This window comes from Chlamydotis macqueenii, chromosome 21, assembly GCF_036417535.1.
Source record: "Chlamydotis macqueenii isolate bChlMac1 chromosome 21, bChlMac1.mat, whole genome shotgun sequence".
NCBI lineage: Eukaryota > Metazoa > Chordata > Aves > Otidiformes > Otididae > Chlamydotis > Chlamydotis macqueenii.
In genome coordinates, this window is record NC_141576.1 from 8,998,691 (window position 1) to 9,016,343 (window position 17,653).

At 70.6% G+C, this 17,653-nt stretch overlaps 1 protein-coding gene across 1 annotated transcript in view; it reads left to right on the forward strand.

Moving 5' to 3' along the window:
- HSPG2 (heparan sulfate proteoglycan 2) overlaps positions 1–17,653 on the forward strand; it is a 41,767-nt gene that overhangs the window by 6,319 nt on the left and 17,795 nt on the right. Inside the window, 52 exon segments of the mRNA XM_086764368.1 lie at positions 6–115; positions 195–253; positions 717–877; positions 1,102–1,227; positions 1,758–1,813; positions 1,816–2,002; positions 2,078–2,197; positions 2,291–2,422; positions 3,609–3,753; positions 4,401–4,574; positions 4,632–4,777; positions 4,850–5,013; positions 5,085–5,261; positions 6,445–6,641; positions 6,741–6,888; positions 6,988–7,115; positions 7,200–7,286; positions 7,368–7,426; positions 7,515–7,582; positions 8,350–8,490; positions 9,314–9,490; positions 9,576–9,755; positions 9,833–9,951; positions 10,028–10,139; positions 10,219–10,251; positions 10,253–10,333; positions 10,414–10,541; positions 10,634–10,671; positions 10,674–10,708; positions 10,710–10,720; positions 10,800–10,849; positions 10,956–11,002; positions 11,004–11,045; positions 11,134–11,274; positions 11,348–11,365; positions 11,367–11,447; positions 11,449–11,490; positions 11,492–11,542; positions 12,173–12,265; positions 12,361–12,441; positions 12,527–12,541; positions 12,543–12,677; positions 12,679–12,759; positions 13,481–13,594; positions 13,676–13,803; positions 13,885–13,971; positions 15,777–15,834; positions 15,836–15,931; positions 15,933–16,005; positions 16,098–16,208; positions 16,283–16,383; positions 17,154–17,334. Of these exon segments, the coding sequence (XP_086620494.1) occupies positions 6–115; positions 195–253; positions 717–877; positions 1,102–1,227; positions 1,758–1,813; positions 1,816–2,002; positions 2,078–2,197; positions 2,291–2,422; positions 3,609–3,753; positions 4,401–4,574; positions 4,632–4,777; positions 4,850–5,013; positions 5,085–5,261; positions 6,445–6,641; positions 6,741–6,888; positions 6,988–7,115; positions 7,200–7,286; positions 7,368–7,426; positions 7,515–7,582; positions 8,350–8,490; positions 9,314–9,490; positions 9,576–9,755; positions 9,833–9,951; positions 10,028–10,139; positions 10,219–10,251; positions 10,253–10,333; positions 10,414–10,541; positions 10,634–10,671; positions 10,674–10,708; positions 10,710–10,720; positions 10,800–10,849; positions 10,956–11,002; positions 11,004–11,045; positions 11,134–11,274; positions 11,348–11,365; positions 11,367–11,447; positions 11,449–11,490; positions 11,492–11,542; positions 12,173–12,265; positions 12,361–12,441; positions 12,527–12,541; positions 12,543–12,677; positions 12,679–12,759; positions 13,481–13,594; positions 13,676–13,803; positions 13,885–13,971; positions 15,777–15,834; positions 15,836–15,931; positions 15,933–16,005; positions 16,098–16,208; positions 16,283–16,383; positions 17,154–17,334 (5,325 nt within the window).

Consider the following 17,653-nt stretch of genomic DNA (forward strand, 5'->3'; position numbering starts at 1 on the left):
CCCAGTTTATTTCCGGGCGCTGGTGAACTTCACCCGCAGCATCGACTACAGCCGGCAGCTGGAGGACCCTGAATCCGAGGAATTTCGGGAGATTTCCGAGGCCGTGGTGGATGCGGTGAGTTGGGGGGGGGATACCGGGGGTGGGGGGGCACTCAAGGGAGCCCCCTGAGCCCCTGTTTTCTGCCCCCCCCCAGCTGGAGTCAGAGTATTACAAGGTGCCCGGGGAGCAGGTGGTCAGCGTGGTCTTCATCAAGTAAGTGGGGGGGGTGGGGGGGGGGTTTGGGGGCTGGGGGTGCTGGAGAGGTTTGGGGGTGCACGGGGGGTCGGGGAGGATTGGGGCGATGGGGAGGTTGGGGGGTTTGGGGGAGCGGTGAGGGGGTTTGGGGGCCTGTGGGGAGGATTGGGGGGCTCTGGGGGGGTTGGGGTGGTGGGGAGGTTTGAGGGGGCTGTGGGGGGACTGGGAGGTTTGGATTGGGGGGTGTTTAAGGGTGATGGGGGTTTGGGGGGGCTGGGGGTGTTGGGGTGCAGGAGGAATTGGGAGGTGGGATTGGGGTGACGGGGAGCTGAGGGGGGCGGTGGGGAAGTTTGGGGGCTGTGGGAGGTGATGGGGAGGTTTGGGGGTGCAGGGGGGATTTGGGGAGTGCAGGGGAAGCCGGGGCGGGGTACAGTAGGGAGATTTTGGGGTGCTGACCCCCGCTTCCCCCCCCCCCCCGCAGGGAGGTGGATGGCGACGTCTTCGTGGAGCTGGACGTGGGCTCGGAGGGGAACGGGGACGAGGCGCAGCTGGGGGGGGTCCTGCGGGACCTGCTGGTCGCCGGCTCCGTCGCCTCCTACCCCGCCTCGCCCCTTGGCTTCCAGTTCCGGCGCCTGGGCACTGGTGAGCACTGGGGGGGAGGCTGTGGGGCGGGGGGGGCCTGTGGGGCGGGGGGGAGGCTGTGGGGCGGGGGGGGCCTGTGGGGCGGGGGGGGTCAGCCCCCCGGCCTGAACCCACAGCCCGGCCCGCTACTGCTGCGACTCGACACCCACCCCCCCCCCCCCCCAAATTTCTGGCGGGTGGGTGTTGGGGTCACCCTGATGTGTGCCCCCCCCCCCCAAAACCAGTGACCCCCCACCCGCGCACCTGCACGCCGCTGGAGTTCGCCTGCGGCAGCGGCGAGTGCGTGGCCGGCGAATATCGCTGCGACCGCCGCCCCGACTGCCGCGATGCCTCCGACGAGGCCGGCTGCGGTGAGAGACCCCGCCGCCCCACGCCCCCGCTGCCCCGTAACCCCCCTGTACCCCCTTTCCCACCATTTCCCCCATAACACCCCTGTACCTCCATTTCCTCCCCATTCCCCCCATTTTCTCTGTATTTCCCGCCATAGCCCCCTGTACCCCTATTTCCCCCATAAGCCCCCCATTTCCCTTCATTTCCTCCATATTTCCCCCCATAACCCCCCATTTCCCCCCATTTCCCGCCATTTCCTCTGTATTTTCCCCCATTTCCCTAATAAACCCCCCATTTCCCCCCATAACCCCCCGTTTCCCCCATTTCCCGCCATTTCCTCCGTATTTCCCCCCCATTTCCCCCCATAACCCCCCCTGTACCCCTATTTCCCCCCATAAACCCCCCATTTCTGCCCATTCCCCCATCATTTCCCCCCATAAGCCCCCTATTTTCCCCCATTTCCCCATAAGCCCCCCATTTCCCCCCCCGAACCCCCATTTCCCCCCATTCCCCCATTCCCCCCATAACCCCTCCTCCCCCCTCCCCACAGACCCCCCGACGCGGACGCCCCCCACCACCGCCCGCCCCGCCACCACCACCCCGCCCGGTCACCCCGGTCACCGCCGCCCCCTCGCCGCCCCCCCCGCCGCCCCCTCACCCCGCGCCCCCCCAAACCGGCGGCGGGCGGGTGCCCAGCGGGCGAAGCCCCCTGCGCCGACGGGCGCTGCGTGCCCCGCGACTACCTGTGCGACGGCGAGGCCGACTGCGCCGACGGCAGCGACGAGGAGGCTTGCGGTGAGTCGGCGGCGCGGCGGCTGGGGCGACGGGGGCGCCCACGGGTGCTGACCCCCCCCCAAACCCGCCGCCCAGGCACCCCCTCGCCCTGCGAACCCAACGAGTTCAAGTGCCGCAACGGGCACTGCGCCCTCAAGCTTTGGCGTTGCGACGGCGAGAACGACTGCGGCGACGGCTCGGACGAGAGCGACTGCCGTGAGTGTTTGGGGGGGTTTGGGGAGGCACGGCGGGGCCACACGCGAGGCGCGGTGACCGCCGTCCCCGCTGACGCGCGCCGCCCCGTCGCAGCCACCAAGGCGCCCGGCGCGGCGTGCGGGCCGGCGGAGTTCCGGTGCGTGGCCAGCGGCACCTGCATCCGCGCCAGCTACCAGTGCGACCGCGAGCCCGACTGCCCCGACCGCTCCGATGAGGTCGGCTGCGGTGAGTGACGCCGCGGGGGGGACGCGTCCGCTGCACGTGGGGACACGGTGCCCGCCGCTGGGTCGGGCACCCGCCGCTGGGTCGGGGACCCGGTGCTGGGAATGCTGCGCCGGGGCTCTGGTGGCACCGGGCTGGGGACACTGCGCCCAGGGACCCCGTGGCATGGCACCAGTTTGGGGACCCTCTGGTGTGGCACCGTGCTGGGGACACTGCGCCCAGGGACCCCGTGGCATGGCACCAGTTTGGGGACCGTCTGGTGTGGCACCAGGCAGGGGACATTGTGCCCAGGGACCCCGTGGCGTGGCACCAGTTTGGGGACCCTCTGGTGTGGCACCGTGCTGGGGACACTGCGCCCAGGGACCCCGTGGCATGGCACCAGTTTGGGGACCCTCTGGTGTGGCACCGAGCGGGGGACATGGCGCCCAGCACCCTGTGGTGTGGCACCAAAGCTGGGGACCTTGTCCCCAGGGACCCCCGTGCCGTGCCACCGGGCACGGGGACACGGGGCTGGGGACCGCGCCAGGGGTGCCGTGCCACGGCGCCGGGCTGGGGACCGTGTCCCCGAGCAGTGCCACCCTGGGGACCTGGTGCTGGGTGCCACCGTGGGTGTCCCCGTCCCCGAGGGGTGCGGCGCGGTGTCCCTGTCCCCGAGGGGTGCAGCACGGGTGTCTCCGTCCCCGAGGGGCGCGGTGTCCCCGTCCCCGAGGGGTGTGGTGCGATATCCCCGTCCCCGAGGGGCGCGGCGCGGTGTCCCCGAGGGGCGCGGTGTCCCCATCCCCGAGGGGCGCGGTCTGGGTGCCCCTGTCCCCGAGGGGCGCGGCGCGGTGTCCCCATCCCCGAGGGGCGCGGTCTGGGTGCCCCTGTCCCCGAGGGGCGCAGTGTGGTGTCCCCATTCCCGAGGGGCGCGGCGCGGTGTCCCGTCCCCGAGGGGTGTGGTCTGGGTGCCCCCGTCCCCATGCGGCGCGGCGTCCCCGTCCCCGAGGAGTGCGGTGTGGGTGCCCCCGTCCCCACGCGGTGCGGTGTCCTCGTCCCCGAGGGGTGCGGTGTGGGTACCCCCGTCCCCGAGGGGTGCGGCGCGGCGTCCCCGTCCCCGAGGGGTGCGGTGTGGGTACCCCCGTCCCCGAGGGGCGCGGCGCGGTTGCCCCTGTCCCTGCACGGCGCTGACGGTGCCGGGGGGCGCGGGCAGTGCCCCCGCAGGTGGTGACGCTCCCCCGCGAGTCGGTGCGGGCGGCGCCGGGGCAGACGGTCACCTTCACCTGCGTGGCCACCGGCGTCCCCACCCCCATCATCACCTGGCGCCTCAACTGGGGCCACACCCCCAGCAGCCACAGGTGGGGGCGGGGCCTCCGCGGACGGGGCGGGGGAGGTGGAGCCTAATGGGGCGTGGTCTGAAGCGGTGGGACCCAAGTGGGCGTGGTGGGTTGGGGTGGAGCCTAATGGGGTGTGGTCTGAGGGGGTGGGATCTAAGGAGGGGTGGCCCACGGGGCAAGGGGGGCTGGGGAGGGGCTTGGAGGAAGGGGAGGAGCTTATCTTTTGGGGGAGGGGCTTCTGCTTGGGGTGTGGTCTGCAGTGGGAGGGGCTTATGCCCGCGGGCGTGGCCTCTGGAGGGCGCGGCTGGTGCTGTGGAGGCCGGGGGAGGGGCTTGCACTGGGGGTGGGGTCTCTTGTGGTGGGAGGGGCTTGTTCCAGAGGCGGGGCTTGTGTGAAGGGGCGTGGTCTGCGGTTGTGGGAGGGGCTTGGAGCAGAGCTGATGAGTAGCGGGGCGCAGGTGGGCGGTGCTTCGAGGTGGGGGCGGGGTTTCTGCTGGAGGGCAGGGTTCCCATTGGAGGCAGGGGCCTCGCACTAAGGGGCGGGGCCTGCAATTGTGGGCGGAGCCTGGGGACGGGCAGGGCCTGGGGACGAGCCGGGCGGGCGGGGGGGGGCGGCGGGGCCGCGCCCCGCCCCGGTGCGGCGCGCCAGGTGCCAAGCGTGCGGCGCAGGGTGTCGATCGCGAGCGAGGCCGGGCGGGGCACGCTGACCATCCGCGACGTGAAGGAGGCCGACCAGGGCGCCTACACCTGCGAGGCCATCAACACGCTGGGCATGGTGTTCGGCATCCCCGACAGCGTCCTCACCGTCACCCGCCCCGGTCAGCGCCCCTGCCGCGCCCCCCCGTCCCTGTCCCGCCCGCTGCCGCGCCGGCCTCACCCCCGCCCCGGCTTCTCCCGCAGGGCCGTGCCCGAGGGCCACTTCCAGGTGACGGGGACGTCGCGCTGCCTGCCCTGCTTCTGCTTCGGCGTCACCGCCGCCTGCCGCGCCGCCGCCCGCCACCGCCACCGCCTGCGCCTGCGCTTCGACCACCCCGGCGACTTCAAGGGTGAGGCGCGGGGACGGGGCGCGGGGCGGGGGGACACGAGGGTCGCGCCGGGGGCTGAGCGTCTCCCCGCAGGCGTCAACGTGACGGTGCCGGCGGCGCCGTCCTCGGCGGTGCTGTCGGCCACCCAGCTCCACGTGGACGCGGGCGCCGAGGAGTTCCAGCTGCTGGATCTGTCGCGCCGCTTCCTGGCCCTCGACGCCTTCTGGGCGCTGCCGGCCGCCTTCCTCGGGGACAAGGTGACAGCGGGGCGGGGCCGGGGCCGGGGCCGCCGGCGGCACGGCGGCTGACGGCCCGCGGGTGCTGCCAGGTGGACGCCTACGGGGGAGCGCTGAGCTACGGGGTGCGGTACCGGCTGGGGCGGGGACCCCCCGAGCCCACCGCCCATCCCGACGTGGTGCTGAGCGGCCACGGGCGGCAGCTGCGGGCGCGCCTCGGGGCCGCCCAGCCCGACGTCCTCAACCGGCGGCACGTGCCCTTCACCGAGGTGGGCGGGGGCGGGGGTGGGGGCTGGTGATGGCGGTGGTGGTGACGAGTTGGTGGTGGCGGTGGCGGGTGGGTGATGGTTGGGCGATGGTGGGTGATGCTGGTGGTGGTGGGAGGCTGATGGTCGTGGTGGTGGTGGGAGGGTGGTGAGTGGGTGGTGGGTGATGCTGGTGGTGATGGGCGGGTGATGGCAGTGGTGGTGGGAGGGTGGGTGGGTGAGTGGTGATGGTGGTGATGATGGCGGTGGTGGGAGGGTGATGGTGGTGGTGGGAGGGTAGTGGTAGGTGGGTGGTGATGATGATGGTGGTGGTGGGAGGGTGATGGTTGGGTGATGGGTGATGCTGGTGGTGGTGGAGGCTGATGGTGGTGGTGATGAGTTGGTGGTGGTGGGAGGGTGGTGAGTGGGTGGTGGGTGATGCTGGTGGCGGTGGGAGGGTGATGGTGGTGGTGTGAGGGTAGTAGTGGGTCGGTGATGGTGATGGTGGTGGTGGGAGCGTGATGGTTGGCCGATGGGTGATGCTGGTGGTGGTGGGAGGGTGACGGTGGTAGTGGGTGGGTAGTGGTGGGTGGCTGGTGGTGATGGGTGGGTCATGGCGATGATGGTGGGTGAGAGTGGTGATGGGTGGGTGGGTGATGGTGGGTGATGACAGCGATGGTGGTGGTGATGGGAGGGTGATGGGTGGGTGATGCTGGTGGTGCTGATGGTGCTTGCAGGTGGGTGACGCTGGTAGTGGTGGTGGGTTGATGGTGGTGGTGGTGGATGGGTGGTAGCAGTGATGGTGGGCGGGTGATGGGGATGGTGATGGGTGGGTGGTGCTGGGTGATGGTGGTGGGTGGGTGATGCTGGTAATGGTGATGGGTGGTTGATGAGTGATGGTGATGATGGTGGCGGTGGGTGGGTGATGGTGGTGGGTGGGTGGGTGGTGGTGATGGGGGTGGTGGGTGGGTGATGGGTGATGCTGGTGGTGATGATAGGTGGGTGATGGGTGGACGATGGTAGTGGTGGTGGATGAGTGATGCTGGTGATGGGTGACGCTGGTGATGGTGATGCTGGCAATGGGTGGGTGATGGTGATGGTGGGTGGGTGAGGGGTGGGTGATGGCGATGGTGCCGGCGACAGTGGCGATGGCAGGCGGGCGACGGCGGTGGCGGCGGATCCCAGCGCTGCCCGTCGCCGTCGCCAGGGTCACTGGGAGGACGAGGAGGGCGCCCCGGTGAGCCGGGAGCTGCTGCTGCTGGTGCTGCAGGGGCTGGAGGGTGTCTTCATCCGGGCGCTGTACGACGGGCGCATGGCCAGTGCCGCGCTCAGCGACGTGGCCATGGACATCACCGGCGCCGCGGATGCCGGCCTGGGCCCGGCCGGCGACGTCGAGGAGTGCAGGTGAGCGCCGGCGGCGCGGCGGCCGGCGGGTCGGGCGCCGGCGGGACGGGGCCGTGACGTGGCCGTGACGTGGCCGCCGTGCCGCCGCCGCGTCGGCAGGTGCCCGGTGGGCTACGCGGGGCTGTCGTGCCAGCGCTGCGCCCCGCGCTTCGAGCGGGTGACGAGGGGACCCTACCTGGGGAGCTGCTCGGGCTGCGGCTGCCACGGCCACTCCAGCACCTGCGACCCCGTTTTCGGGCATTGTCTGGTAAGGAGCCGGGGGGGCGGGAGGGGGGGGGTGACGGGGGGACGGGGGCGCGGCGTCACCACCCCCGCCACCCCCCGTGCCGTGTGTCGTCCCCCCCAGAACTGCCAGCACAACACCGAGGGTCCGCAGTGCGAGAAGTGCAAACCCGGCTTCTTCGGCGACGCCACCAAGGGCACGGCCACCGCCTGCCACCCCTGTCCCTGTCCCTACACCGAGCCGGCCCGCAGGTGGGTGCCCACCCCCCCTCCGTGCCCCCCCTCAACTCCCCAAAAACGTCACCGCCCCGGCGTCACCGTTGCCATCGCCCGCAGGTTTTCGGAGTCGTGCTTCCTGGACACAGACGGGCAGGCCACCTGCGACGCCTGCGCGCCCGGATACGCCGGCCGCCGCTGCGAGAGGTGGGTGGGTGCCGGGGGGTCCCTATAGCCCCCCCCCCACACCCTGGGACGCCCCTCACCCATCGCCCCCCATCCCCGTAGGTGCGCCCCGGGCTACGAGGGAGACCCCGTCCAGCCGGGCGGCAAGTGCACCCCGATCGGTGAGTGGTGGGCGCCGGCCGTGGGGTGCCCCCCCTCCCCCCCGTCACCCAGGGGTGCCCCCCACCCTCACCCCCGCTCCCCCCCCAGGCCAGGAGCTGGTCAAGTGCGACGCCCGCGGGGGCAAGGACGCGGCCGGCGGGACGTGCAGCTGCAAGGTGTGGGCTGGGGGGGGCGGGTGGGGGGGCTGGGTGCTCTGGTGTCCCCTGGCACCCAGTGTGACCCCCCCCCAGCACCGAGTGTGACTCCCCCCCACCACCAGTCTGGCCTCTACACCACCCAGTCTGATCCCTGGGGCACCCAGTCCGATCCCCCCCAGACCCCCCACCCCAGCATCCATTCTGCCCCCCCCCCCGACGCCTAGTCCAATCCCTGGGGCACCCAACGTGACCCCCGCGTGACACCCAGTCTGACCCCCCCCACCACCCAGTCTGAGCCCCCCCAGCACCCACTGTGACCCCCCAGCACCCAGTCTGATCCCTTGGGCACCCGTCCGACCGCCACCACCACCCCACCCCAGCACCCAGTCTGACCACCCGATGACACCCAGTCTGACCCCCCCACCACCCAGTCTGACCCCCCCAGCACCCAGTGTGACCCCCCCTCCACCCAGTCTGATCCCGGGGGTACCCAGTCTGACCCCCCCCTATGTCACCCAGTCTGATCCCGGGGGTACCCAGTCTGACCCCCCCCCCATGTCACCCAGTCTGATCCCGGGGTACCCAGTCTGACCCCCCAGCGCCCAGTCTGACCCCCCCATGCCACCCAGTCCGATCCCAGGGGTACCCAGCCCCCCCCCAGCACCCATTCCACCCCTGCCCCATATCTCCCAGCCCAACCCCAGTGGGACCCAGGTCCCTGCCGCCCCACCCCATTCCCCAGCCCCCCAGCACCCACCCACCCACCCGCTCCCCGCCCCCCGCAGCCCAACGTGCGGGGGCGGCTGTGCGACGCCTGCGCCGCGGGCACCTTCCACCTGAGCGCCGCCAACCCCGAGGGCTGCCTGCGCTGCTTCTGCATGGGTGTGGCGCGGCACTGCGCCAGCTCCGCCTGGCACCGCCACCAGGTACGCGTGCCGGACCGTGCCGGGCTGTGCCGGGCCGCGTTGAGTCATATCGGGCCGTGTCGTGCTACGGCGCGTCGAGCTGTGCCGTGCCATGTTGTGGCGTGCCATGTCGTGTCGTACTGTGTAGCGCCGTGCCATGCCATGCCATGCCACGCCACGCCGTGCCTTGTTGCGCCGTGCAGCACCACGTCACGTCATGTCAAACCGTGCCGTGCCGTGTGTTGCTGTGCCGTACCGTGTGTTGCCATGTCATGCTGTGCTCTGCCGTATCTTGCCATGTAGCGCTATGCCGTGCCGTGCCACGTCATGCCATGCTGTGCCGCGTTGTGCCATGCCGTGACATGCCGTGTTATACTATGCTGTGCCATGCCGTGCCGTGTCATCCCGTGCCGTGCTGTGCAATGCCGTGCCATGGCGTGTTGTACCGGTCCCTGCTGTACTGTGCCAATCCATGCCGTGTAGTGCCATTCTGTGCTGCGCTACGCTGTGTTGTGCCGTGTCGTGCCATGCATGATGTGTCATGTCACGCAGTGCCGTGCCACGTCATGCCGTGCTATGCCATGTTTTGCTATTCTGTGCCATGCCGTGTCATGCTGTGCCATGCCATGATGCGCCATGTGCCATGCCATGTAGTGCCATGTTGTGCTGTGCAATGCCGTGTTGTGCCGTGCCATATCATGCCGTGCCATGCGGTGCCGTGCCATGATGCATCATGTGCCATGCTGTGCCACGCCACGATGCGTCACGTGCCGTGCCGTGCCACGCCGTGCTGCGTAACGCCGCGCCGCGCCCACCACTGAGCCCCTTCCCGCTCCCCTGCCAGGTCGTGCTCACGGCCGAGGAGACGCCGCAGCTCAGCCTGGCCAACCTGGCCGGCACGCGCACGGTGGGCGAGGGCGCCCGCTTCTCCTCGCCGCGGGAGCTTCTCTTCGCCGCCTTCCAGGCGCTGCCGCGCGACGTCTACTACTGGGTGCTGCCCGCGCCCTTCGCTGGGGACAAGGTGCCAGCGCCGGGGCCGGCTGCGGGGGGACGGGGCGCGGGCGTCCCCAAACCCGGCCGAGCCTCGCCGCCTCCCCGTCCCGCAGGTGACGTCGTACGGCGGTGAGCTGCGGTACACGGTGACGCACCGCGCGCCGGCGGGCGCCCAACCTTTGCCGCGCCGGCCCGACGTCCTGCTGCAGGGCAACGGCATCCTCCTGGAGCACTTCTCCGAGGCCGAGCCCCCGGCCGGCGTCCCCACCGCCGTCGCCGTCCCCTTCCGCGAGGTGAGCTCCGGCGGGCGTCCCCCCGCCCCGGGACGGGGTCGGGGCCGCGTTGGTCACCCCCGCGGTCGCGCCCGCAGAGCGCCTGGCGCCGAGCGGATGGGCGCAACGCCACCCGCGAGCATCTCCTGATGGCTTTGGCCGACGTCGACCTCTTCATGATCCGGGCGTCCTACTCGGATCGGCCGGAGGAGAGCAGGTACCTGCGGGGGGGCCGGGGGGGTGCGGGGCCACGGCTGGTGGCGGTGGGGCTGACATCCCCCCTCACCCCGCAGACTGGCCGACGTCAGCCTGGACGTGGCGGTGCCGCACGTCACCGGCCGCCCGCCGGCGCTGGAGGTGGAGGATTGCGCCTGCCCGCCCGGCTACCGCGGGGCCTCCTGCCAGGTGAGACCCCCTCCAGCGTCCCCTCGCCCAGGCGGCGCCGAGCAGCGTCCCCACCACCCCCCGTCCCCGTGTCCCCTAGGACTGCGACGCCGGCTACACCCGCAGCGCCGCCGGGGCTCTACCTGGGCACCTGCGAGCCCTGCCAGTGCCACGGCCACGCCGACCAGTGCCACCCCGAGAGCGGCGTCTGCCAGGTGAGCCGCGGACGGGGCGGCAGGGGGCACGCCGGGGACCCCGTCCCCGCGGCGCTGCCGTCACCCCCGTTTTTGGGCAGGGCTGCCGGCATCACACGGAGGGCTCCCAGTGCGAAAAGTGCCAACCCGGCTACTACGGCGACGCCACGCGCGGCACGCCGGGCGACTGCCGGCCCTGTCCCTGCCACGGGCCCCGCGGTGACACCCAGTAGGTGCTACCGCCCCCCCCCCTGCCCTGCCACCGCCCACGTCCCCGGGGCCGCCGGCGGGGGTCTCAGCATCCCCCCGTCCCCTCGGCAGGGCAACCGGGAGCTGCTTCGAGGACACGGACGGGGAGCCACCTGCAGCGCCTGCGCCCCGGGACACAGCGGGCGGCCTCTGCGAGAGGTGCCGGGGACGCCGGGGTGGGCTGGGGGTGGGATTTTAGGGTGCGACACTCACGGGGGTGTTTTTTTTTCTTTGGCAGGTGCTCGCCCGGCTACGTGGGTGACCCGCCGCGGGGAGAGCCGTGCCGAGGTGAGCGCCACGGGGGGGGTGGGGGGGGCGAGGCGCTGGCAGCGCTTCGGGGCGCAGTGAGGGGGTCCCACCTCACCCCTGTCCCGCCCCCCCCCCCACCCCGCAGAGCCGGGCGTCCCCGCCGAGCCGTGCGGCTGCGACCCGCGCGGCAGCTGTGGGCGAGGGCTGCGACGCCGCCGGGCAGTGCCGCTGCAAGGTGGGTCCCGTCCCCGCCGTCCCCCGCGCCCCGATCGGAGCGGGGCGGGGAGTGACGGGGCGATGTGTGTCCTCCCCCCTCGCCCCAGGCCAACGTCGAGGGTCCGCGCTGCGCCGCCTGCCGCCCCCACCACTTCCACCTGAGCGCCGGCGAGGCGGCCGGCTGCCTGCCCTGCTTCTGCATGGGCATCGTCCAGCGCTGCGCCAGCACCGCCTTCGCCCGCGGCACCGTGAGCGTCCCCCTGGCCCCGGGTGCGTGTCCCCCCACCGCCGTCACCCCGCTCACCCCCTCCCGCCCCGCAGATCCGCACGCCCTTCGCGCCCCGGCGACGCGCAGGGCTTCGCGCTGGTGAACCGGCAGCGCAGCACGCGCGTGGGCAGTGGCTTCACCGTGGAGCCGGGCGCCCCCCCAGCCCCGCCTGACCTACGCCCGCTTCGGGGAGCTGCCCCCCCGACTCCTACTACTGGCAGCTGCCGCCCCCCTACCAGGGGGACAAGGTAACGGGGTGCCCCCCCCCCCCCGTGGCAGCACCCGGCGCCCGCCGGCAGCGGGTGCTCGCCCCACGGCTCTGCCCGAGGGGGAGGGGGCGCAGCCTCCCTACCTCCTGCCTCTCCTTTTTCCTTCCCGGTTTTTCCTTTTTCCCGCTCCCTTTTCTGCTCTGTTTTTCCGTTCTCCTCTTTTTTCCTTGTTTCTGTTTCCTTTTTTCGCTTTTTCCTTTTTCCTTCCCCACTTTTCCTTTTTCTTTCTTTTTCCTTGTATTTTCCTTTTATCCTTCCCTCCTTTTTTCTTCCTCCCTCCTTTTCCTTCCTCCCCATTTCTTTCCCCTCCTTTTCCTTCCCCCCTTTTTGTTCTCCCCTTTCCATCTTCCCTTTTCTTGCCCCTCTTTTCCTTTCCCCTTTATGGCTTTTCCTTTTTCCCTTCTCCCTTTTTCCTTTCCTCCCCTTTTTCCTTTTCCCCTTCTTTTTCCTTTTCCCCCTTCTCCCTCCCCGCCTTTGCCATCTCCCTTCCCTTTTTCCCTTTTTCCTTTCCCCTTCTTTTTCTTTTTTTCCCTTCTCCCCTTCCCTTCTCCTTCCTGTTCCCATTCCCCACCCCATCCCGCCCCCCCCCCCCCCCCCCCCCCCGCGCAGGTGGGCTCGTACGGTGGGCGCCTCCGCTACACCCTGACCTACACCCCGGGGGGGGCAGGGCGCCCCCCAGCCCGACACGACATCCAGATCACGGTACGGGGCTGCCCGACTGGGCGTGGGGGGACACCGGGTGACGCCAGGTGACGCCGGGTGACACCGGACCCCCCGCCCACCCTCCCACACCGCAGGGCAACGACATCACGCTGGTGGCCTACCAGCCCGACCTGCCCCCACGCACCCCCCAGGCCTTCGAGATCATTTTTCGGGAGGTAGGAGGGGGGGCAGGTGGCTTTTGTCCCGATGTCCCCCACCTTGGTGACATCCCCGCCCCTGACACCCCCCCTGCGCCCGCAGCAACACTGGCAGCGGCCCGGACGGGCAGCCGGCCACGCGGGAGCACCTCCTGATGGTTCTGGCCGACCTGGACGAGATCCTCATCCGCGCCACCTACGCCACCAGCACGGCTGCCTCCAGCATCGCCGCCGTCGCCATGGACACGGCCGTAGCCCCCCCAGCCTGGCCTCACCCCGGCCCCCGAGGTGGAGGAATGCCTCTGCCCCCCCGGCTACCGCGGGCTGTCCTGCCAGGTGAGCCTCGTCCTCCTCCTCATCCCCTTACCCCTTTTTCCTTCCCCCTCTTTTCCTTCCCCCCATCTCCCTTTTCCTCTTTTTTTCCTTTCCTCCTTTTTCCTTTTTCCCCCTTCTCCCTTACTCCCCTTCCCTGTCTCCCCTGTCCCATCCCGTGCCAATCCCCATCCCATCCCCATCCCGTGCCCATCCCCATCCCATCCTATCCCATCCCCATCCCATCCCCGTCCCCATCCCTATTCCCGTCTCGTCCCATCCCATCCCATGCCCATGCCCATCCCCATCCCATCCCCATCCCATCCCATCCCCATGCCCATCCCCATCCCACCCCATCCCACCCCATCCCATCCCCATCCCGTCCCATCCCATCCCATCCCATCCCATCCCCATCCCCATCCCCATGCCCATCCCCATCCCATCGCCATCCCCATCTCATCCCATCCCATCCCCATCCCATCCCATCTCATCCCCATCTCATCCCCATCCCCATCCCCATCCCCATCCCATCCCATCCCATCCCATCCCATCCCATCCCATCCCATCCCATCCCATCCCCATCCCATCCCATCCCCATCCCATCCCATCCCATTCCATCCCCATCCCATCGCCATCCCCATCTCATCCCATCCCCATCCCATCCCATTCCATCCCATCCCATCTCCCTTTCCCAGGGAGGTTTGGGGTGGGGGGGTGACAGCGCTGACCCCCCGTTTTTCGGCAGGACTGCGCCCCCGGTTACACGCGCACCGGCGGGGGGCTGTACCTGGGGCACTGCGAGCTCTGCGAGTGCAACGGCCACTCCGAGAGCTGCCACCCTGAGAGCGGGCTCTGCTCCGTAAGCCTTCCGGGGGTTCTGGGCTGGGGGGGGGCATCCTGGCCGTGACCCCATCCCAAAATTTCTCTGTGCCCCCCCCAGGGATGCCAGCACAACACGGCGGGGGATTTCTGCGACCAGTGCGCCCCAGGTTTCTACGGCGACGCCACCGCCGGCACCCCCGAGGACTGCCAGCCCTGCGCCTGTCCCCTCCCGAACCCCGAAAACCAGTGAGTGCCGGGGCGCTGGGGGGTGGGGGGGTGTGACGGGGAGGGGATGCGCCCCCACCCCGCCTCGCCCCGTCCCCGCAGGTTCTCCAGGACCTGCGAGAGTCTGGCGGGCGGCGGGTACCGCTGCACCGCCTGCGCGCCGGGCTACGCCGGGCAGTACTGCGAGCGGTGAGCCCCCCCGCAGACCCCACGCATGGACCCACCCCAGCGGGACCCCCCGCAGATCCCCCCCATAGAACCGCCCTGGCGGGACCCCCTGCAGACCCCACCCATGGACCCACCCCAGCAGGACCCCCCACAGACCCCCCGCAGACCCCACCCATGGACCCACCCTGGCGGGAACCCCCGCAGACCCCTCCCCATGCACCCACCCCGGCGGGACCCCCCGCAGACCCCTCCCCATGCACCCACCCTGGTGGGACTCCCTGCAGACCCCTCCCCATGGACCCGCCCCAGTGGGACCCCCCGCAGACCCCTCCCCATGCACCCACCCTGGCGGGACTCCCTGCAGACCCCTCCCCATGGACCCGCCCCAGTGGGACCCCCCGCAGACCCCTCCCCATGGACCCACCCCAGCAGAACCCCCCACAGACCCCACCCTGGCGGGACCCCCCACAGACCCCTCCCCATGGACCCACCCCAAATTCCTCACCCCAGTGTGTGCACCCTTACACCCACCCGAATGTGCACACCCCAAATTCCTCACCCCAGTGTGTGCACCCTTACACCCACCCCGATGGGCTCACCCCGACATGCTCAGCCCACTGTCCCCACCCCAAATTCCTCACCCTGATACACCCACCCCGATGGGCCCACCCCAATGTCCCCGTCCCAAAGCGCTCACCCCCACGTGCGCACCCTTACCCCCACCCCAAATTCCTCACCCCGCTATCCCCACCGCGATGGGCTCGCCCCAATTTACGCATCCGCATGGGCTCACCCTTATACACGCACGCCGATGGGTCACCCCGGTATCCCCACCCCAGTATCCCCACCCGATGAGCTCACCACTCTGTGTGCACCCCCATATCACCCATCCCGAAATGCTCACCCCATAGCAGCACCCCAATATACCCACCCCCCTGTACCCACCTCACCCCCGGTATCACCACCCCGATGAGCTCACCCTGCTAGGGCCACCCCAATATTACCCACCCCCCGCCTCACCCCGCTATCCCCACGCCGATACACACACCCCAGTATCCCCAACCCCCCCAAACCCACCCTAATGAGCTCACCCCCATGCGTAACCCCAACATTACCCACCCCAGTATCCCCACCCCAGTGTCCCCACCCCGATGAGCTCACCACGCTGTGTGCACCCCAGTATGTGCACCCCCGTATCATCTGTCCCGAAATGCTCACCCCAGAGCAGCACCCCAATATACCCACCCCCCATACCCACCCCCCCTGTACCCCCCCAATATACCCACCCCCAATAGCCCCATACCCACCCCCTGTACCCACCATACCCACCCCCCAGTACCCCCCCATACCCACTTCCCAGTACCCCCCGTACCCCCCCATACCCACCCCATACCCACCCCCTTTACCCCCTCCATTCCCACCCCCTGTACCCCCCCATACCCACCCATACCCACCCCCCAGTACCCCCCAGTACCACCCATACCCACCCCCTTACCCCTCCATTCCCAGCCCCCCCAGTACACCCCCTGTACCCCCCATACCCAACCCCCCCATACCCACCCCCCAGTACCCCCCCAGTATCCCCCAGTACCCACCCCCCAGTACCTACCCCCTATACCCACCCCAGTACCTCACCCAGTACCCCCCAGTACCCCCCCGTACCCCCCATACCCACCCCCTGTACCCCCCCAGTACCCCCCCATACCCATCCCCCCATACCCCCCAGTACCCCCCATACCCACCCCCTGTACCCCCCCACACCCACCTCCCCAGTACCCCCCCCCAGTACCCCACTCACCCCCTTTCCCCCCCTTTCCCCCCACCAGCTGCGCTCCCGGCTACGCGGGCGACCCCACGGCGCGGGGGCAGGCCTGCGTCCCGGCGGGGACCCCCGCCGGCCCTGGGGGTCCGCGTGCATCCGGCGCGCGTGACGGCGGCGCAGGGCAGCGCGGTCACCCTGCGGTGCCAGGCCAGCGGTGACCCCCCCCCTCCACTACCACTGGGCGCGGGAGGACGGGCGGCCCCTCCCCGAGGGCGCCCAGAGCCGGCGCCAAGGTACGGGGGTGGCGCGGGGTGGGCTGGGGGTCCCGAGGCGGGTGGGCCGAGGTGGGGGGTGTCACCCCCATGTGTGTGTCCCCCCCCGCCAGGCGAGGAGCTGCACTTCGCCAGCGTCCAGCCCTCCGAAGCCGGCGTCTACGTCTGCTCCTGCCGCAACCTCCGGCACAGCAACGCCAGCCGCGCCGAGGTCATCGTCACCGGTGGGTGCTTGGCGCTGGGGCGGGGGGGCGCGGGGCGGAGCGGGGGGGGGCTCAGCTCTCCCGTCTGGGCGCAGAGACCCCCGGCAAAGCCATCACCGTCACCGTGGAGGAGAAGCGGGTGCAGCGGGTGAAGCCCGGGGCCGACGTCACCTTCGTCTGCACCGCCAAGAGCAAGGTGAGCTCGTGGTGGGGCGGGGGGGGCGGCACCCTTGGGTGCGCACGGGGGTGCGCAGGGCACGGGGACGCCCCCAGGTGCCCACCTGGGCGCACAAACGCCTACGGCTGCTCATGGAGACATGCGGGGCAGAAGGCCACCCTTGGGTACCCATGGGGCCATATGGATGCCCCGAGCACCCTTGGGTGCCCTCATGCACCCGTGGGTGCTCCTGGAGACATCCAGGGCACGTGGGTGACCATGGGGATCATGGAGGGCACAGGGTCACCCATGGGTGCCCGTGGGGCCACGTGGACACCCCCTCAAGCACCCTTGGGTGCCTACATGGCTCTCTGGGACACACTGACGCCCCAGGTGCCCTCAAGGGCCCCACAAGGCATGGGGACACCCCTGGGTGCAGCCTTGGTCCCGCAGAGCAGAGGGACACCCCTGGGTGCTGACAGGGACACCCCTGGGTGCTCCTGGGGACGTCCAGGGCACGGGGACACCCCGGGTGCTCACAGGGACACCCCTGGGTGCCCACCTGGGCGCACAAACACCCTAAGGTGCCCATGGGGACCTGCGGGGCAGAAGGCCACCCTTGGGTGCCCATCCAGCCATACAGGTCCCCCCAAGCACCCTTAGGTGCCCACGTGCCTCTCCAGGACACACCAACACCCCTGGGTGCCCTCGATTCCCCCCACCCCCGGGTGGCCTGTCCCCAGCAGACCCCCACCCTGTGCGCCCATCCCCGTGGCCTCAGGCCTCTCCCCCTTTCTCCCCCCCGCCAGTCGCCCGCCTACACGCTGGTGTGGACGCGGCAGAACCACGGGACGCTGCCGGCGGGCGCCGTGGACTTCAACGGCATCCTCACCCTGCGCGGCGTGCGGCCCGAGGACGCCGGCGTCTACGTCTGCACCGGCTCCAACATGCTGGACATGGACGAGGGCACCGCCACGCTCTACGTCCAGGGTGAGCCCGCCCGGGCGCCGCGGTGATGGCACGCTCGCTGCCCAGATGCCGGGGTGACGGGCACGCTTGGTGCCCCGGGCACCGGGGTGGTGCGTGCGCTTGCTGCCCAAATGCCGGGGTGACGGGCGCACTCAGCGCCCCGGGCGCCGGGGTGGTGGGCGCACTCGCTGCCCAGATGCCGGGGTGATGGGCACACTCGGCACCCAGGCGCTGACATGATGGGCACGCTTGTGCCCAGAGGCCAGGGTGATGGGCACGCTCGCTGCCCGGATGCTGGGGTGATGGGTGCTTGTGGTGTCCGCATGCCAGGACGATGGGT